This window comes from Fukomys damarensis, unplaced genomic scaffold, assembly GCF_012274545.1.
Source record: "Fukomys damarensis isolate Sample0158 unplaced genomic scaffold, DMR_v1.0_HiC HiC_scaffold_13, whole genome shotgun sequence".
Lineage (NCBI taxonomy): Eukaryota > Metazoa > Chordata > Mammalia > Rodentia > Bathyergidae > Fukomys > Fukomys damarensis.
The window spans coordinates 18,281,437-18,294,970 of NW_022900925.1; the positions used below are offsets into that span (position 1 = coordinate 18,281,437).

A 13,534-nucleotide genomic window follows, 5' to 3' on the forward strand; every position below is an offset into this window, starting at 1 on the left:
GGCGAGCGGGCGGGGAAGGAGACGAACGGAAGGATGCAGAGAGGCCGCAGGCCAAGGGCGCAGGCCAGAAGTTTGGGGTTTGGGGCGGCCAAGCTCGGCCGCAGTGGTCGGGGAAGGGGAATCGAGCCCAGATTCAGGGAGCGGGCGGAGGGAGGGAATGGGAAGGCAGAAGACGCATCCAGACGCGGCGCCGGGGAGAGAAGGCAGCGGCCAGAACAAAGCGCGGCTCCAGCTGGGGCTCTGCTGGGCTGAGAGATGCTGGGCAGTAGCCACGCCCCGAGCTGCGAGTCCCGGAGCGGAGGCCCCGCCTCTGGTCCCCAGGGACTCCGCCCCCTCCACTGCACACCCCACACCCAAACCTTCACGAACCACGCCCACAGCCTGGCTCTGTCCCTGCCCCTGTCCTGCCCTAGAAGTGGAGGAAGAGGTTGGAGAGAGGAGCATCTCTGAGTGGAGCCCCCTCCCCTCCTAGTGGTTAAAGCAATCAGTAATTCCGTGGGGTTTTTGTTGTTTTGTTTTTCCTGCCGTGCTAGGGATGGAACTCAGCCCCCACCACCACCACATGCTAGACAAGCGCTCTATCACCAAACTACATCTTCAGCCCCTGTACAAACTTTTAAGGCCTTTTTATGCATTCTTTTCAACTAAGCCTCACAACACTCCCGTGGAGTAGGATTACTGTTCCATTTTACAGCTGAGGTTACTGAGACCCACAGAGAAGAGAATGGTCAAAGACATCCTCTCTTCTGAGTACAGGACAGAAAACGTCAGTTTAAAACAGGATCATGTCTTCCAGGTGGTGGGAAGGCTTCAGAAGCCTGCGGAGGTATGGGGAGGGGAAAAAAAAAAAAAAAAAAGGATGGCAAAATCAGGTATGCCAAAATCAGGTATTCCTTGCCAAGGGGCATGCTTTGGGTAGATGAATCATACTTCTTGTGAGAGTCTGAACGTTTGCTAAATAAACCCACTCTTTTCAGAGCAAGAGACTGACAGAGACAAGAGAGTGGACTGCCCAAGGAACAATGAATTAGTGGAGGCCTCAGGAATCTAATCTGGTCTGATGTGATCAGATTTACAGTTTCCTATGTAGTACAGACCAACTCAGACTGATGCACTACCAAACAGAAGCCAGAAATGAAACTTTGTAATTTTATGATACAAAGAGAAAATTTCCCCAGAGATCATACCATCTCTTTCTCTCTCCCACTGCCCTAAGTACACAATGGGTGGATGAGCATCTAGCCAGAGATGGGTCTAATCAAACAAACCATGGATCAATAACCATTTATGGGAACACATTTAAAGTTACCCTGGGCATTTTGTCTGGTCCAGCTCATGTAATCTCTTGACACCTCATGAGGCAAGGTATTATAGTCCCACTTTACCGAAAAGAGAACTGACACCCAGAGAGGTTAAAAATTTGTCCAGTGAGTGACAGGATGAATTTTCTGCTATATTTCCTGGTAGCCTTGTCCTGATGACTTGATGACCTCCAGTTTAGCAAACATTCTGTTTCCCAGCTCTCCCAGGTCCAGGGTTCTAGGAATGTGACCCTGTGCTGCAACAGCACCAGGCCAGGAAACTGGGGGTGGGGTTTGAGGTTAAGCAAACAGAGCAACAGAAAGGGCAGCTCCTCTTCTCCAGTTCCCTCCCTCCCTGTCTGGCCTTTCTCTCCCTCCAGCAGAGGAGCACAGACTTCAGGAGCTCAGAGACCAGCGGCCCAGGTCCTCAGCTAGAGGACCTGCCATGGCACCCCTGAGGCCCCTTCTCATGCTGGCCATGCTGGCATGGGTTGCTCTGGCCGACCAAGGTGCGGGAGGGTATTGAGGGCAATGTGGGGTGGGCAAGGGCGGCTGGGCACAGCTGTACCAACTAACATCCCCTCTCCTTAGAGTCATGCAAGGGGCGCTGCATTGAGGGTTTCAACTTTAAGAAGAAGTGTCAGTGTGATGAGCTATGCTCTTACTACCAGAGCTGCTGCAGTGACTACATGGCTGAGTGCAAGCCCCAAGGTGTGTTCTGAACCCAGGGGTGTAGGCCTGGGAGCCCCTGTGCCACTGGAGACTCACTAGCACCCACTCTGCCTGCAGTGACTCGTGGGGATGTATTCACTCAGGCGGAAGATGAGTATGGGTACTACGATTACCAGACCAAGGAGAACCCTGAGGACCACGCACAGACGGAGAGCCCCTCCCAGAGCCCTGCCTTGCAGTCCCAGCCTGAAGGGACTCTTGAGCCAACACTTGTCCTGAACCCTGAGGAAGAGGCTCCTGCATTTGCACCAAGCACCCTTGGGCCTGAGACAGGGACCTCAGGGCCTGAGGGGGTGAGCCTAAGTCCTGAGGCCACTGATCAAGGAGCCCCGGAGTCCCCCGCAGAGGAAGAGCTGTGCAGTGGAAAGCCCTTTGATGCCTTCACTGACCTCAAGAATGGCTCCATCTTTGCCTTCCGAGGTGACTGCTAGGGCAGGTCTTGGGGTGGGGGGTCACAGGAGCACCCCTCCCTCACACAGCCTCCTCCACTCCAGGGAAGTACTGCTATGAGCTAGATGAAACAGCAGTGAGGCCTGGGTACCCCAAGCTCATCCGAGATGTCTGGGGCATCGAGGGCCCCATTGATGCTGCCTTCACCCGAATCAACTGTCAGGGGAAGACCTACCTCTTCAAGGTGTGAGACCCAGGGGGGTGGGGTAGGGTATCGAGCATCTGTAAAGGGATTGGGAGCTGGTATCCCCAGGGCCGTGGTGGGCAGGAAGGCCAGAGCCAGAGCTCTGTGGAACCTGACTGGGCCTGAGAACAAAGCAGGCTGAGGCTCCAGGTCCCAGCTAGTAAGCCTGGGGCTGCGGGCAGCTGCGCTAAGGTCTGGGCCTCTGTCTCTGTGCCCAGCGATGGCTGGCCAGATCTATATTTCATCTCATGCCTTTTCACCTTCCCTGCCTCTTAGGGTGGTCAATACTGGCGCTTTGAGGATGGTGTCCTGGACCCTGATTTCCCTCGAAACATCTCTGAAGGCTTCGGTGGCATTCCGGATAACCTAGATGCAGCTTTGGCACTCCCTGCCCACAGCTACAGTGGCCGGGAGCGGGTCTACTTCTTCAAGGGTACTCAGGGGGTGGGAGAGAATGGGTAGGTATGGTAGTGGAGGGGGTTGGCTTCCTTCCACGATTCCTCAGGGACAGGCCCCAGCATATATACCCCCACCCTGCACCAGGAGCTCCTAGCTTCTGCAGCCCCTGCGCTCTCCAGCCTTGCTCAGGCCCACCTTCTTGATTTTCCTAGGGAGACGGTACTGGGAGTACGAGTTCCAGTACCAGCCCAGCCAGGAGGAGTGTGGAGGCAGCTCCTTGTCGGCTGTGTTTGAGCACTTTGCCCTGATGCAGCGGAGCAGCTGGGAGGACATCTTTGAGTTGCTTTTCTGGGGCAGACCCTCTGGTATGAGGGGAAGGCAAGCCTTGCTTCTGTCTCAGGAGGGCTGGGACCCCTGGGTAGAGGTAGAGCTAGGCTGTCTGGAGGGGATTGAGCCTATGGGGCTATCGATCAAGAGCTGTTTGCTCAGATGGGACTTTGCTTTTGGTGACCTTTGTGGGGAGGCTTGGCTCCACTGTCACCCCTCAATTTATTTGGACTTTGCCTAGCACAGCCAGTAGAGGGAGGGGCTGTGGCTGAGGGGCTAGGGTGGCCTAGGGTTTGGGGAGGAGATGTTATGGATGTGGTGGAGGGAGGACACAGGAAAGAACATTGGACAAAGAACCTGAGGCCTGGGTCCTGGGCTCTGCCACCAGCTTGCTGCGACATGGCACAGCCAATGAATTCTGAAGACTGCCGGAGAGAGCAGGGTCTGGGCCCTTAAAGCCCTGCATTAACCCCTGCCCTGCCACAGGTGGTGCTAGAGAGCCTCAGTTCATCAGCCGGGACTGGCACGGTGTGCCCGGGAAAGTAGACGCCGCCATGCTTGGCCACATCTACATCTCAGGCCCTGCGCTCCATTCTCCTGGGGCCAAGAAGCGAAAGTCTAGACGTCGCAGCCGCAAACGCTATCGTTCCCGTGGTAGCCGCAGCGGTAGCCGCAGCCGCATCCGGAACGCCCAGCGGCCGTCTCATTCCTTCTGGCTTTCCTGGTTCTCCAGTGAGGAGAGCGGACTGGGAATGGGCTATGATGACTATGACATGAGCTGGGCTGTGCCTGCCACCTGCGAGCCCATTCAGAGTGTCTACTTCTTCTCAGGAGGTGGGAGCCTCTGCCTCCCTTGAAGCTGGTCTTGCCTTCCCTGCTAGCCTTGGTCCCCATGGGCTGAACACAGTCTGCGGGCCGCGGCCCCAGGAAGCCAGGCCAGGGGCTGCACTGTAGATGGTCGTTTTCCCTTCTGGGGTTCTTTTCAGGACAAGAGTGGGCAGGTTCTGGGTGGGTCTCACACACTTCCTCCTATCTTTTCTTTCAGACAAGTACTACCGAGTCAACCTCCGAACACGGCGAGTGGACACCGTGAACCCTCCCTACCCACGCTCCATTGCCCAGTACTGGCTGGGGTGCCCATCCCTGGGCCGCCTGTAGGAGTCAGAGCCCGTACAGCTGGGACTCCATAGCTCCCTCCTCCGGCCTGCTCCTCCTTGCCCAATAAAGGTCCCTTGGCCCTGAGTTTAAGACTACTGTCTTGACTTGGGTAGGCAGATCCCTGCCTGGTTAAAGGAGGGGAAGATAGGCTGTTGGGGCAGGTTGAGGGAAGAAAGAGAGAAAAACCTTGCTGTGTCCATCCCATGCTGGACTCAGGCAGTGGAACATCTGGGAAGACACCTCTGATGAGTTGCTTTTCTGGGGCAGATCCTCTGGTATGGGAGGAGGGTAAGCCTTGCTTCTCCTTCAGGAGGGTTGGAACCCCTGGGTACTGGTAGGGTTAGGCTGTCTGAAGGGGGGTTAGGACTGTGAACCAGGAAAGTTGGGCTTTGGGAGGGCCTCATAAAAGTAACCCTTCCTCCTGAGTCAAGCAGCCTCCAGCAGCCCACCAGCAGCTAAGCAGGCACTCAAGACACTAATGATGACAAGTGTTACCAAGCGTGCTGAGGCTTGCTTTGCCTCTGAAATTGATTAGATTCATGGAGGACACAGAAGGGGTAAGAGACCATGGGGTTCTGGCTCAGTTTTTCTGCCTGCCCTGAATCTGAAATCCAGTTAGCTCCTGAGTGCCTGGGGAACCAGCCATCCTCCTCCTCCAAACCTATCCCTCGGTGAGCCCTTTTTTGAGATCTCTGTCCTGGGTCTGGGATTGAGGTGTGGAGAGATACAGAAGGACAGGAACTGGAAGGAAATTCACATGTAGTCACTTAGCAAAACAGCCCAGAAGATTTCCAAAGAAGAGAATATTATAGAAGTAACCATTGTTCTTAGCCCCCCGCCCATGGTGCCTGTGGGACCTCCTCTAGCTCCAGGTTTCTGGACCTCAGGAAGCCCATCTTGGGTCTTGAGTGACCAGAGAGTTGGTTAGATGCAGGCAAAGATCTAGAGCAGCCCCAAGGGCAATCTTGTGGTGACATCTGCTCCCCAGCCGTGCTGAGAGCTGGTGGCTCCTGCCATCTGCTGCTGCCTATCAACCTTCTCATCCTGGCTAGTTTCACTGGCCAGTGCTAGGGTTGTGGGTTAGAACTCCACCCACTCGCCCCCAAAGGCAGCCAGATCTAGGGCACTGAGGGCTCTGGAGGGGGCAGCCAAAGACTTGGAGCACTGGAACTAGAAGGAGCCCTGGGAGGATTTTCATGAGGTTTAAGAGTGCAGGCACAAGCTGCCAGAGGCTGAGGTTTGAGAAGGAGGTTGCGGCACCAGCTACTTTGGCAGAGCTCAGAAGGGGTGGGGATATACTTACCATACCCATAACCCTGTCAGCCCTTATCCTGCCCCTGGTCTCCCCTTTCCCTGAGTTCTCTGATTTGCTTTAGCTGGACTCTTACACCTCTCCCCTGCTGGGGGCGGGGCCAGCCACTCTGAGGAGTATGAAGCTCCCAGCAGATGTGTGTTGTGGGCACAGCCCAGGCATGGCCCTCCAGCTCCGTGCCCTCTGCTAGCTCCATGGCTAGACCTGTGGAGGCATCTTCCACAGGTGACCTAGTGGGAAGAGGGTGGGCAGGGTTAAGAGGGGGCAAGGTATGGTGGGGAAGGCTGGAGAGGGTGAGGAGTAAGTTTGCAGGATCTGTGGAAGGCAGGCTCTGAGGCTGGGTAGAGGTGCTAACAAGAAGTCCTGGTTTCACCATCAGCCTGGCCCACAGGCTGTGCCAATGAGTAGGGTCCTCACCGGAGAAAGAGGACCACCTTCAGAGTTGGGCAGCTGCTGGAGCTGGAGCGGGTGTTTGCAGCATGGCCCTACCCAGTATCAGCACTCGTGAGCACCTAGCCCGATTCACCTGCCTGCCCAAAGCCAAGATACAGGTGAGCTGTGACCCCCATCATGACAGGGCACTCTCACTCAGCCAACTTTGAGCTTGACCTGCAGCCTCTCCTCTGAGTATCCTACCTGCAGGTTGTTTTCCCTGGTGCAGGGGAAGGGTTGTTGGAGCCAGAATAGATCCTTTTGTCTTCCCTACCTGGTGTGGTTCCAGAACCGAAGGGCCAAGAGAAACAAGCACAGGAAGCCAGGAAGCCTTGATCCCAGGCCTGAGTTATCTCCAGAACTGCTGTTCTCTTCCAGATGGCCCTCAGCAGCCCTGGGAACCCCAAATGGTGGGCCAGCCTCTACCTGCCACCAGCACAGCTCCTCGTGCCTCAGTGCGTCTGCAGGCTTTCGGTAAAGCTCCCAGATGGGCTCTAGGGCAGGGCTGGACAGGGGCTAAAGTTGCAGCCCCATGGGGACCAGCTGGGGTTCCAGGAGTCCACCCTTCTTTGGAGTGAGCTACTCCTCAGACCTCACTAGGCAGCCCCTCTGACCTTATTTAAGCCTTGGCCATTGTCACCAATGTGGATCACTCTTAATCCTGAGGCTGAATTTGTAAGATTCCTCTTCTCTAGCTCTTATACCCTGCCCTCTCTATTTACACAAACAAGTTCTCTAATACAAAGAGAATTTAGGGCTGGGATGTAGCTCAGCAGCCACGCTTTCCCGTCAAGTGCAAGGTCCCGAGTTTGATTCCCAGTACTAAAAAAAAGAACACAATGAAGAGAATTTAGCCCCCTCACACTGGTCTCCAGGCCAGCCTAGGTGTAGATCACCTGTAGCGACTGGGGCTTGGCTCCTGTTACCCTGCACCCTGACCTTTCCTGGGGTAGATGCCCATTGTCTTGGTAGGAGGCCACATAACTCCCATCTACTGCCACACCTGGTTCCTGATTCTCATCTCAGGTGAACTCCTCCCTCTAAATAAGGGGCAGCCATTGCTTGATGAGAGCCAGTTAGGCCATTACCTAACTGCTAAGCAAGCAGGAGACCGCTGCTCCAAGTCTGAATTGTTGGGGACCCACTTACGGTTCAGGACACCCTGTTCTGATCTCTTACCACCTGGACATATTAATCACTATGGGTCTGAAAGGGGAGTGACACAAAAGCAATAAAGCAGAAATAAGATTATATTTGCTGCCCTCTGACGTAGACCTGTGGGGACCTGATTTGAGGGGATATAGAACAATGGGTTTTTGTATCATCATCTGTAATACCAACTAATCTCCAAACAAAACCCAACTCTGTACCTTAATCTGGACCGTTGTGTGCTGCCAGTGAATGGGGACAAGGGCCATTTGCCTTGGAAATTTATCTGCATCACCTAATCCCTAAATAGGGCCAGGTCCATATAGAGACTGGGTGGGAGGTATTACTCAGGCTTCTGCTGGGATTAGATGTTAGAATAGTTAACTGAAGGGTTTAGGGGTCTGAAAGACCCTGAGGAGGTGGGAGCTTCTGCTAGTACTCTGTCCAGGTCCCAGTGTTGTGAGATACCTCCATCTCTGGAGCAGCTCTGCTTTGGGGAGAAAAGCAGTTTGTGATCAGTCTGTGTTGGATTCACACCCTAGCTCTGCTATGCACATGGAAACTCTCTGAAATTCATTGTGCTTGAATGGCAGGGATAGTAATACTTGCTTCCTCCCCACTTTAGAATTTTTTTAAACATATGTGGCACATAGTAAAAACTCAACAAATGCTAGTTCTGCTGCTCTAGCCAGGAAGCTAAGGCCTCAAACTTCTTGTTCCTCCAACCTCCTGCTGTATACTCCCTGACCGAGTTCAATGGAGAAAGCATGGTACACTCAGAAGAAGTGGCTAAGGCAGAGTTCACTTCTCTGAGCTGAGCTGGAGGGCAGGACAACTGATTTCTAAGCCTAACTCTGGCCTTACAGATTTTGCATAGTGGCCACTTCATTACACTCTAGGCAGGAGCTAGGACTCTTACCTCTTTATCCCCAGAGGCTAGCAGTGCCAGGCCCACAGTAAAGGCTCAATGTCACAGAAGCCTGTGAGCTCATGGGAGACTCCATCCTAATGAATGGGGACAGAAGACAGACTCATTATGAGATTCCTCCCACCCCTGGGCCAGAATCTGCTCGAGATTCTAATGATAAAGTTAAAATGTCTTTAACATTTGGAAGCCTTCCTACCTAATGTCAGGTATGCAGGTGGAGGGTGTGTGTGGAAGCTTGAGGCTATATAGCAGCTAAGCTGGAGGGCTGACACAGGGAGGCATAGCCACGAATCCCCACAAGGCCTCAGTGCAGCTTTCTAACTAATCTTCTACAGTTCAGGTGACCAGAACACTAAAAATGCCACTTAAATTTTCTCACAGCTAACACTTCTCCCAACTAACAAAAACTGGTAAATTTTGTTGAGAAGATTTTTATCAAGCCAGTGAATGTATAATTTATAAAAACAGCAAAGCTTTGGAAAAAGCAAACACTACATTGTGTACATTGTACACAGAACTGTGTGCAATGAATGAAGAGGAAGACAGCTCTACTGCTAGCAGGCGCTGCACACGTCTCAGAAGAAATCTTGTGCTTTGTATATTTGTCACCAACTTCAAATAAGAACACTAATGGACACAATAAATATTTATTAAGTAATTGGGGTTGACACCTTTTTAAGTGCATTATACAGACAGATCTGTCATCACACCACTTACTTAAGTTCTCAGAAGTTTAGTATTACACAGAGACATCCAGACAATGGAAGAGTCTTTGGCTCCAATTAACAGGGGAAGGCTCACAGCTGGTTGATTTCTCTGGGTCTGTTTTGCCTTCTGGAAAAGGGATCAATACTACTTCCCTTTCCCAAATGGTAGCTGCCTGGCTTCCAGTTCCACTACCCTGTATCAATCCGTTTTTCTCTTATTGGTTATCTGTTCCCTAATCAAATCCCTTTCCAGCTTAGACTGGAGAGATGCAGCCCTTTTCTCCTTTTTCTTGGAAGCTTCTGCTTTCAACTGTTGGCCTCCACCAAACACTGGAGAGATGGAGCCTCTCTCCCTTCTCAGAGGCTTCTGCTCTCAATTACCAGCCTGCACCAAAGATGTGAGGTGAGCACTAGGACAAGTTCAAGGCAGTATGGTCCGTCTTCTGAGGAGGCCTGGATTCCATTTACTCCTGATGGAAAAAACCCAGTCCCAGCAGAGCTCAGAACCGACTGGAGGAGACAGGAGGGCAATGGGTTCTTGCAAGATACCAATTCTTTTAGTTTAAAAGAAGTATTGTCTGAGTTTCCTTCACTGCTCATTCTGGAAATTTACAGAAGATGGGGCTCCTCACACAAACAGCAGGTGGCCTGGTTTGGTCCTCTGACTAACTAGAGCTGAGTACAAGAAGCCTCATGGGTTGACCGAGTCAGTGATTGGCAGTTGGGAGCCTGATGACCCCAAAACCTTCTGCAGATTCTGATGATGAAGCACCAGTCACAGCTCTCCCAACTCACCTTCCACTGCCCGCACCATGACATACAGCTCAGCTAGGCCCACCACTGAGGCAACAATCAATGCAGCCAGCACACGCTAGGAAAGAAGAGAAGTAGGCTTAAGGGATACAGAACTCTCAAACCGGCCCCTAAACTGGGGGAAAGGGGAAGGGGCCCTGGCCCATCCCACAAACACTGAAGGGCTCGAATGTTCTCCTTGTTTACTGCATAAATACATGCTCAATTTCTACCCTGTGCAAGACACTTTCATACACTCTCCCTTTCCCACTAACACCCCCACCTGCAGCACTTTGCCTGCCCAGTGCCCACTCACCGAGGCTATTTCTGTGAAGACATACTGGCTTCCAAGGTAAGTGCAGATGAATGCAGCTGCGACCGTCACAATGAAGTTGAAGATGGTGATAACCAGAGCCTTCACCGATCTCACTTTAGGGAGGAATCCAGAGAAGAAACCTTTAGGTCAGCATTCTCCAGAAGGCCCTCTGACCTCTATCAACTGGGTTCCCTTAAAAGAGCAAGTCTAGCTGGGCGTGATGGCACATGCCTGTAATCCCAGCACTCGGGAGGCTGAGGCAGGAGGATCGCTGTGAGTGACCAGCCTAAACTACATAATGAGTTCCAGGTCAGTCTCACTACATAGTGAGACCCTGTCTCAAAAAACCAAAAACCAAAAACCAAACCAAAACAAAACAAAACAAGAGCAAGTCTGAATAGCTCAGCCTTTAACCCAGGATGCTGGGGTGGGAAAGAGGTTATGACCCAACTCAGGGAAAGGCTTTAGCAGCCTGGTTTCTGAGTATCTTACCTTGCTTTCCCAAGTCACCAAGAGTCCCACTGAGCCTTGAATCCTAGGCAAAAGCAAAAGCAGACAATTTTGGAACAGAAGCAGCTCAAGGAGCGGCCCATAGAGCTCCCATTTGTTGGTCTGGGCTCAGCCCTCTCTACTCCTTAATAAATTAGCTCGCATTCTTCATGGATTCCTTTGCCTAGAACCAATCTGCCTCTTTTCTGTACCACATATCAAGCATTACAGAGAAGAGGACAAAGGCTCTCAATACCTCTCTCGCTTCAGGGCAGGAGCACGTAAGAGAACAGTGCAGAGTTCGGTCAAGAAAAAAGACTCTGGGCTGGGGATTTAGCTTGGTGGTTCCTCCATCTGCCTCACCAAGCGCAAGTTCCCAAGTTCGATTCCCGGTACCAAAAAAAAAAAAAAAAAAAAAAAAAAAAAAAAAAAAAAAAAGAAAGAAAGAAAAAAAGAAAAGAAAAAACATTCCAAGGGATGTAATTCAATAGTGCCATGCCTGCCTGACAAGAGCAAGGTCCTGAGTTCAATTCCCAGTATCAATTTTAGTATATGTCTGCCAAAGGAAGCAGTTGATTCCTGGTACCAAAAACAACCAAAAGACTTCAAGACTCATCTTTATATCTACAATGTTTTTTTTTTTTTTTTTTGATATGGGAGATTGAACTTGGGACCCTTCACTTGCAAGGCAGGTGGCCACACCACTGACCTAAATCCCTGGCCCTCTATAATGTTTTAAGAATTAATCACTGTAGGGCTGGGGATTTAGCTCATTGGTTCCGCTGCCTGCCTTGAAAACACAAGGACCTGAGTTCGATCCCTGGTACAAAAAAAAAAAATTTTTTTTTTTTTTTTTAAGAATTAATCATCATAGGGCCGGGGAGTTGGCTCAATGGCACTGCAACTGCCTTGCAAGTGCAAGGTCCTGAGTTCACCCACCCCGATATCAGGAAAAAAATTAATCACCATCTAAAACAAGAGTCTCAGTGAGTGAAATGAGAATTATATTTAGTTGTATGCAATGCAGAGGGCTTACGTTGTTTCTTTCCTCTATACTTCTAGGACAAGGCCCTGTTTTTGTACCGGGGAACGAGCTCGGGACCTTACACTTGTGAGGCAGACGGCAGCACCACTAAATCCCCCACACAATGTCCTGTTTTTAGGGGCACAGCATGTACTGAAAAGCAGACCCTTACCTGACAGGTGACATTACGAGTGATCCGCTTATATTCCTCATTGGCCAGATGTATCTTAATCTTTTCCAGTCGGGCCACTAACTCTGGATTCTGAAGCAGAAGAATCACATGAAAAGAATGACATTCTTCTACATATTTCTTGCAAGAAAGTAAGGCACAGTCATTGATTCCAAAGGAGACAGTACTTGATAAGGGTGCCAGAAGACCCATATGCCTGCCAGTCATACTTTCACTGCTTTGGAAACTCATTTTTGGATAAAAGTTTCTCAAAGCTGTCAAATACAGAAGGTTCCCTCATCCCAGAGTCTGAAGATTTAAAACATAAATTTTCAAGCCCAAAAGGTGATTAATAAATTTGACATCCAACTCAATCATTAACCACTCTCACAAGTATACACTTTCCTTACCCGAGGAGGCTTCACAACCTCTGGGACATAGATTTCACTGCCTTCTAAAAGCTCATGAAGGTATAGTGTAGAACCTGGGGAAAAAAATGCTTCCACATAGTGACCCTGAACTGAGGTTGAAAGATTAAGATACGTAAAGGGTCTACCAAAATAGAACATGGCCATCCCTATGTCACCTATCCCCAGGATGATTTTCAAACTGGGGAAATTTCTACATACTTTCTAGCGCTGTACAGTGACTTTAACTGTCAGCTTTCAATTACCCTGCCAAAGTGATAACCAACACCTAATACTTTGCCTCTGGGTTATGTCACAGTGATGCTAAATACCCAGAGAACACTGTAACAGATTAGATAACGTCTTTCTAACATTCTTGTTAATTCTAACAGGTGAGCAGTCTACTTTGCACTTCTGGCTAGGCTATGTTAATCCTGGTACAACACTTGTAGGTTTGTCTTCTCTTTCTTTGCAGATAAGGAAACTGAGGTTCAGTGAAAAGACTTCCTCAGGTGGGAATTACCGACAGTTCTAGGACTAGAACTCATATGCTACTCCTAGTCCAGATCTTTCAAAGTAGCTTATTACACTATCTCAAAAAAAAAAAAAAAATCAGACTTCCTCACTCTTGCAATCGAGATGGAAAGAAATCCAAACGCCCAAACAGGACAAGCTCCGTATGCTAAACTGGTCGCTACGGTGGTGAAAAAGAAAGACACTGAACCCGGCAGATGGCATTGAGTTGGAACCTCAACATTCTCAAGGGTCAGGTGGACCTAGGTGTGCCAGACCAGACTGTCAAGAAAGCAGTCTGCAGAAGTTGTTTTTGTCACCCACGAAAAATTCGCACAGGAGTGGAGAAAGAAATGGGTGGCCCTGGGGTTTATGAAGAGACTTCTGGGTTGGTTACATGAGTACTCCGCAGGCGCAGGAGGGGAATGGAAAAGATCTCAGGAGGGGGAAGATCTGGAAACAAAGAGGCGACCTCCAACTGAAAATGGGCTCACCGCTTTCTCTGAGATGCTGGTGCAGATCCCGAATCAGACGAAAGGAAACCAAGCGTCGGGGGCCACTGGGACTACCAACATTCTTGTGCTTCTTCCCCACAGCGGCCTCAAACTCGGCCCGCAACTTCCGGGGCAGCTTCTCTGACTCTAGCTCCCCGCCAGGCCCCAGAGCGCGCATCAGACGCCGCCCGACAACCAACGAAGAAGCCATATCTAGCTCACTGTAGGATCAGGTGGTTGCCCAAACTCCG

General features: G+C 50.8%; 3 protein-coding genes across 3 annotated transcripts; 2 read left to right on the forward strand and 1 right to left on the reverse strand.

Annotated features, from left to right (window-relative positions):
- The first annotated feature begins 1,646 nt into the window (after positions 1–1,646).
- Positions 1,647–4,636, forward strand: Vtn (vitronectin). The gene is made up of 8 exons (XM_010642326.3): positions 1,647–1,810; positions 1,893–2,012; positions 2,091–2,453; positions 2,528–2,667; positions 2,944–3,100; positions 3,279–3,431; positions 3,880–4,227; positions 4,439–4,636. The coding sequence occupies exons 1-8, from the start codon at positions 1,747–1,749 to the stop codon at positions 4,549–4,551; spliced, it is 1,458 nt and encodes a 485-aa protein (XP_010640628.1). The 5' UTR covers positions 1,647–1,746; the 3' UTR covers positions 4,552–4,636.
- A 454-nt stretch (positions 4,637–5,090) lies between these two features.
- Sebox (SEBOX homeobox) lies at positions 5,091–6,954 on the forward strand. The gene is given in 4 exon segments (XM_033762738.1): positions 5,091–5,108; positions 6,272–6,353; positions 6,356–6,414; positions 6,655–6,954. Coding segments are annotated over 4 exon segments (459 nt in total).
- Positions 6,955–9,009: 2,055 nt separating this feature from the next.
- On the reverse strand, positions 9,010–13,528 carry Tmem199 (transmembrane protein 199). The gene is made up of 6 exons (XM_010642327.1): positions 13,284–13,528; positions 12,280–12,353; positions 11,873–11,962; positions 10,680–10,722; positions 10,188–10,300; positions 9,010–9,950 (listed from the first exon to the last, which is right to left on the reverse strand). The coding sequence occupies exons 1-6, from the start codon at positions 13,492–13,494 to the stop codon at positions 9,855–9,857; spliced, it is 627 nt and encodes a 208-aa protein (XP_010640629.1). The 5' UTR covers positions 13,495–13,528; the 3' UTR covers positions 9,010–9,854.
- Between the last annotated feature and the right edge of the window lie 6 nt (positions 13,529–13,534).

What these genes read in the sequence shown, in the direction of transcription:
- Tmem199 (XM_010642327.1), bottom strand. Translation starts at nt 13,494, where the DNA reads ATGGCTTCTTCGTTGGTTGTCGGGCGGCGTCTGATGCGCGCTCTGGGG. An exon ending in CTCGTAATGTCACCTGTCAG is followed by an intron (nt 10,723 to 11,872) that starts GTAAGGGTCTGC and finishes GCTTTTGCCTAG; the next exon opens with GATTCAAGGCTCAGTGGGAC. An exon ending in TCTTCACAGAAATAGCCTCG is followed by an intron (nt 9,951 to 10,187) that starts GTGAGTGGGCAC and finishes CTTCTTTCCTAG; the next exon opens with CGTGTGCTGGCTGCATTGAT.
- Vtn (XM_010642326.3), top strand. Translation starts at nt 1,747, where the DNA reads ATGGCACCCCTGAGGCCCCTTCTCATGCTGGCCATGCTGGCATGGGTT. An exon ending in GCGGGTCTACTTCTTCAAGG is followed by an intron (nt 3,101 to 3,278) that starts GTACTCAGGGGG and finishes TGATTTTCCTAG; the next exon opens with GGAGACGGTACTGGGAGTAC. An exon ending in TTTCTGGGGCAGACCCTCTG is followed by an intron (nt 3,432 to 3,879) that starts GTATGAGGGGAA and finishes GCCCTGCCACAG; the next exon opens with GTGGTGCTAGAGAGCCTCAG.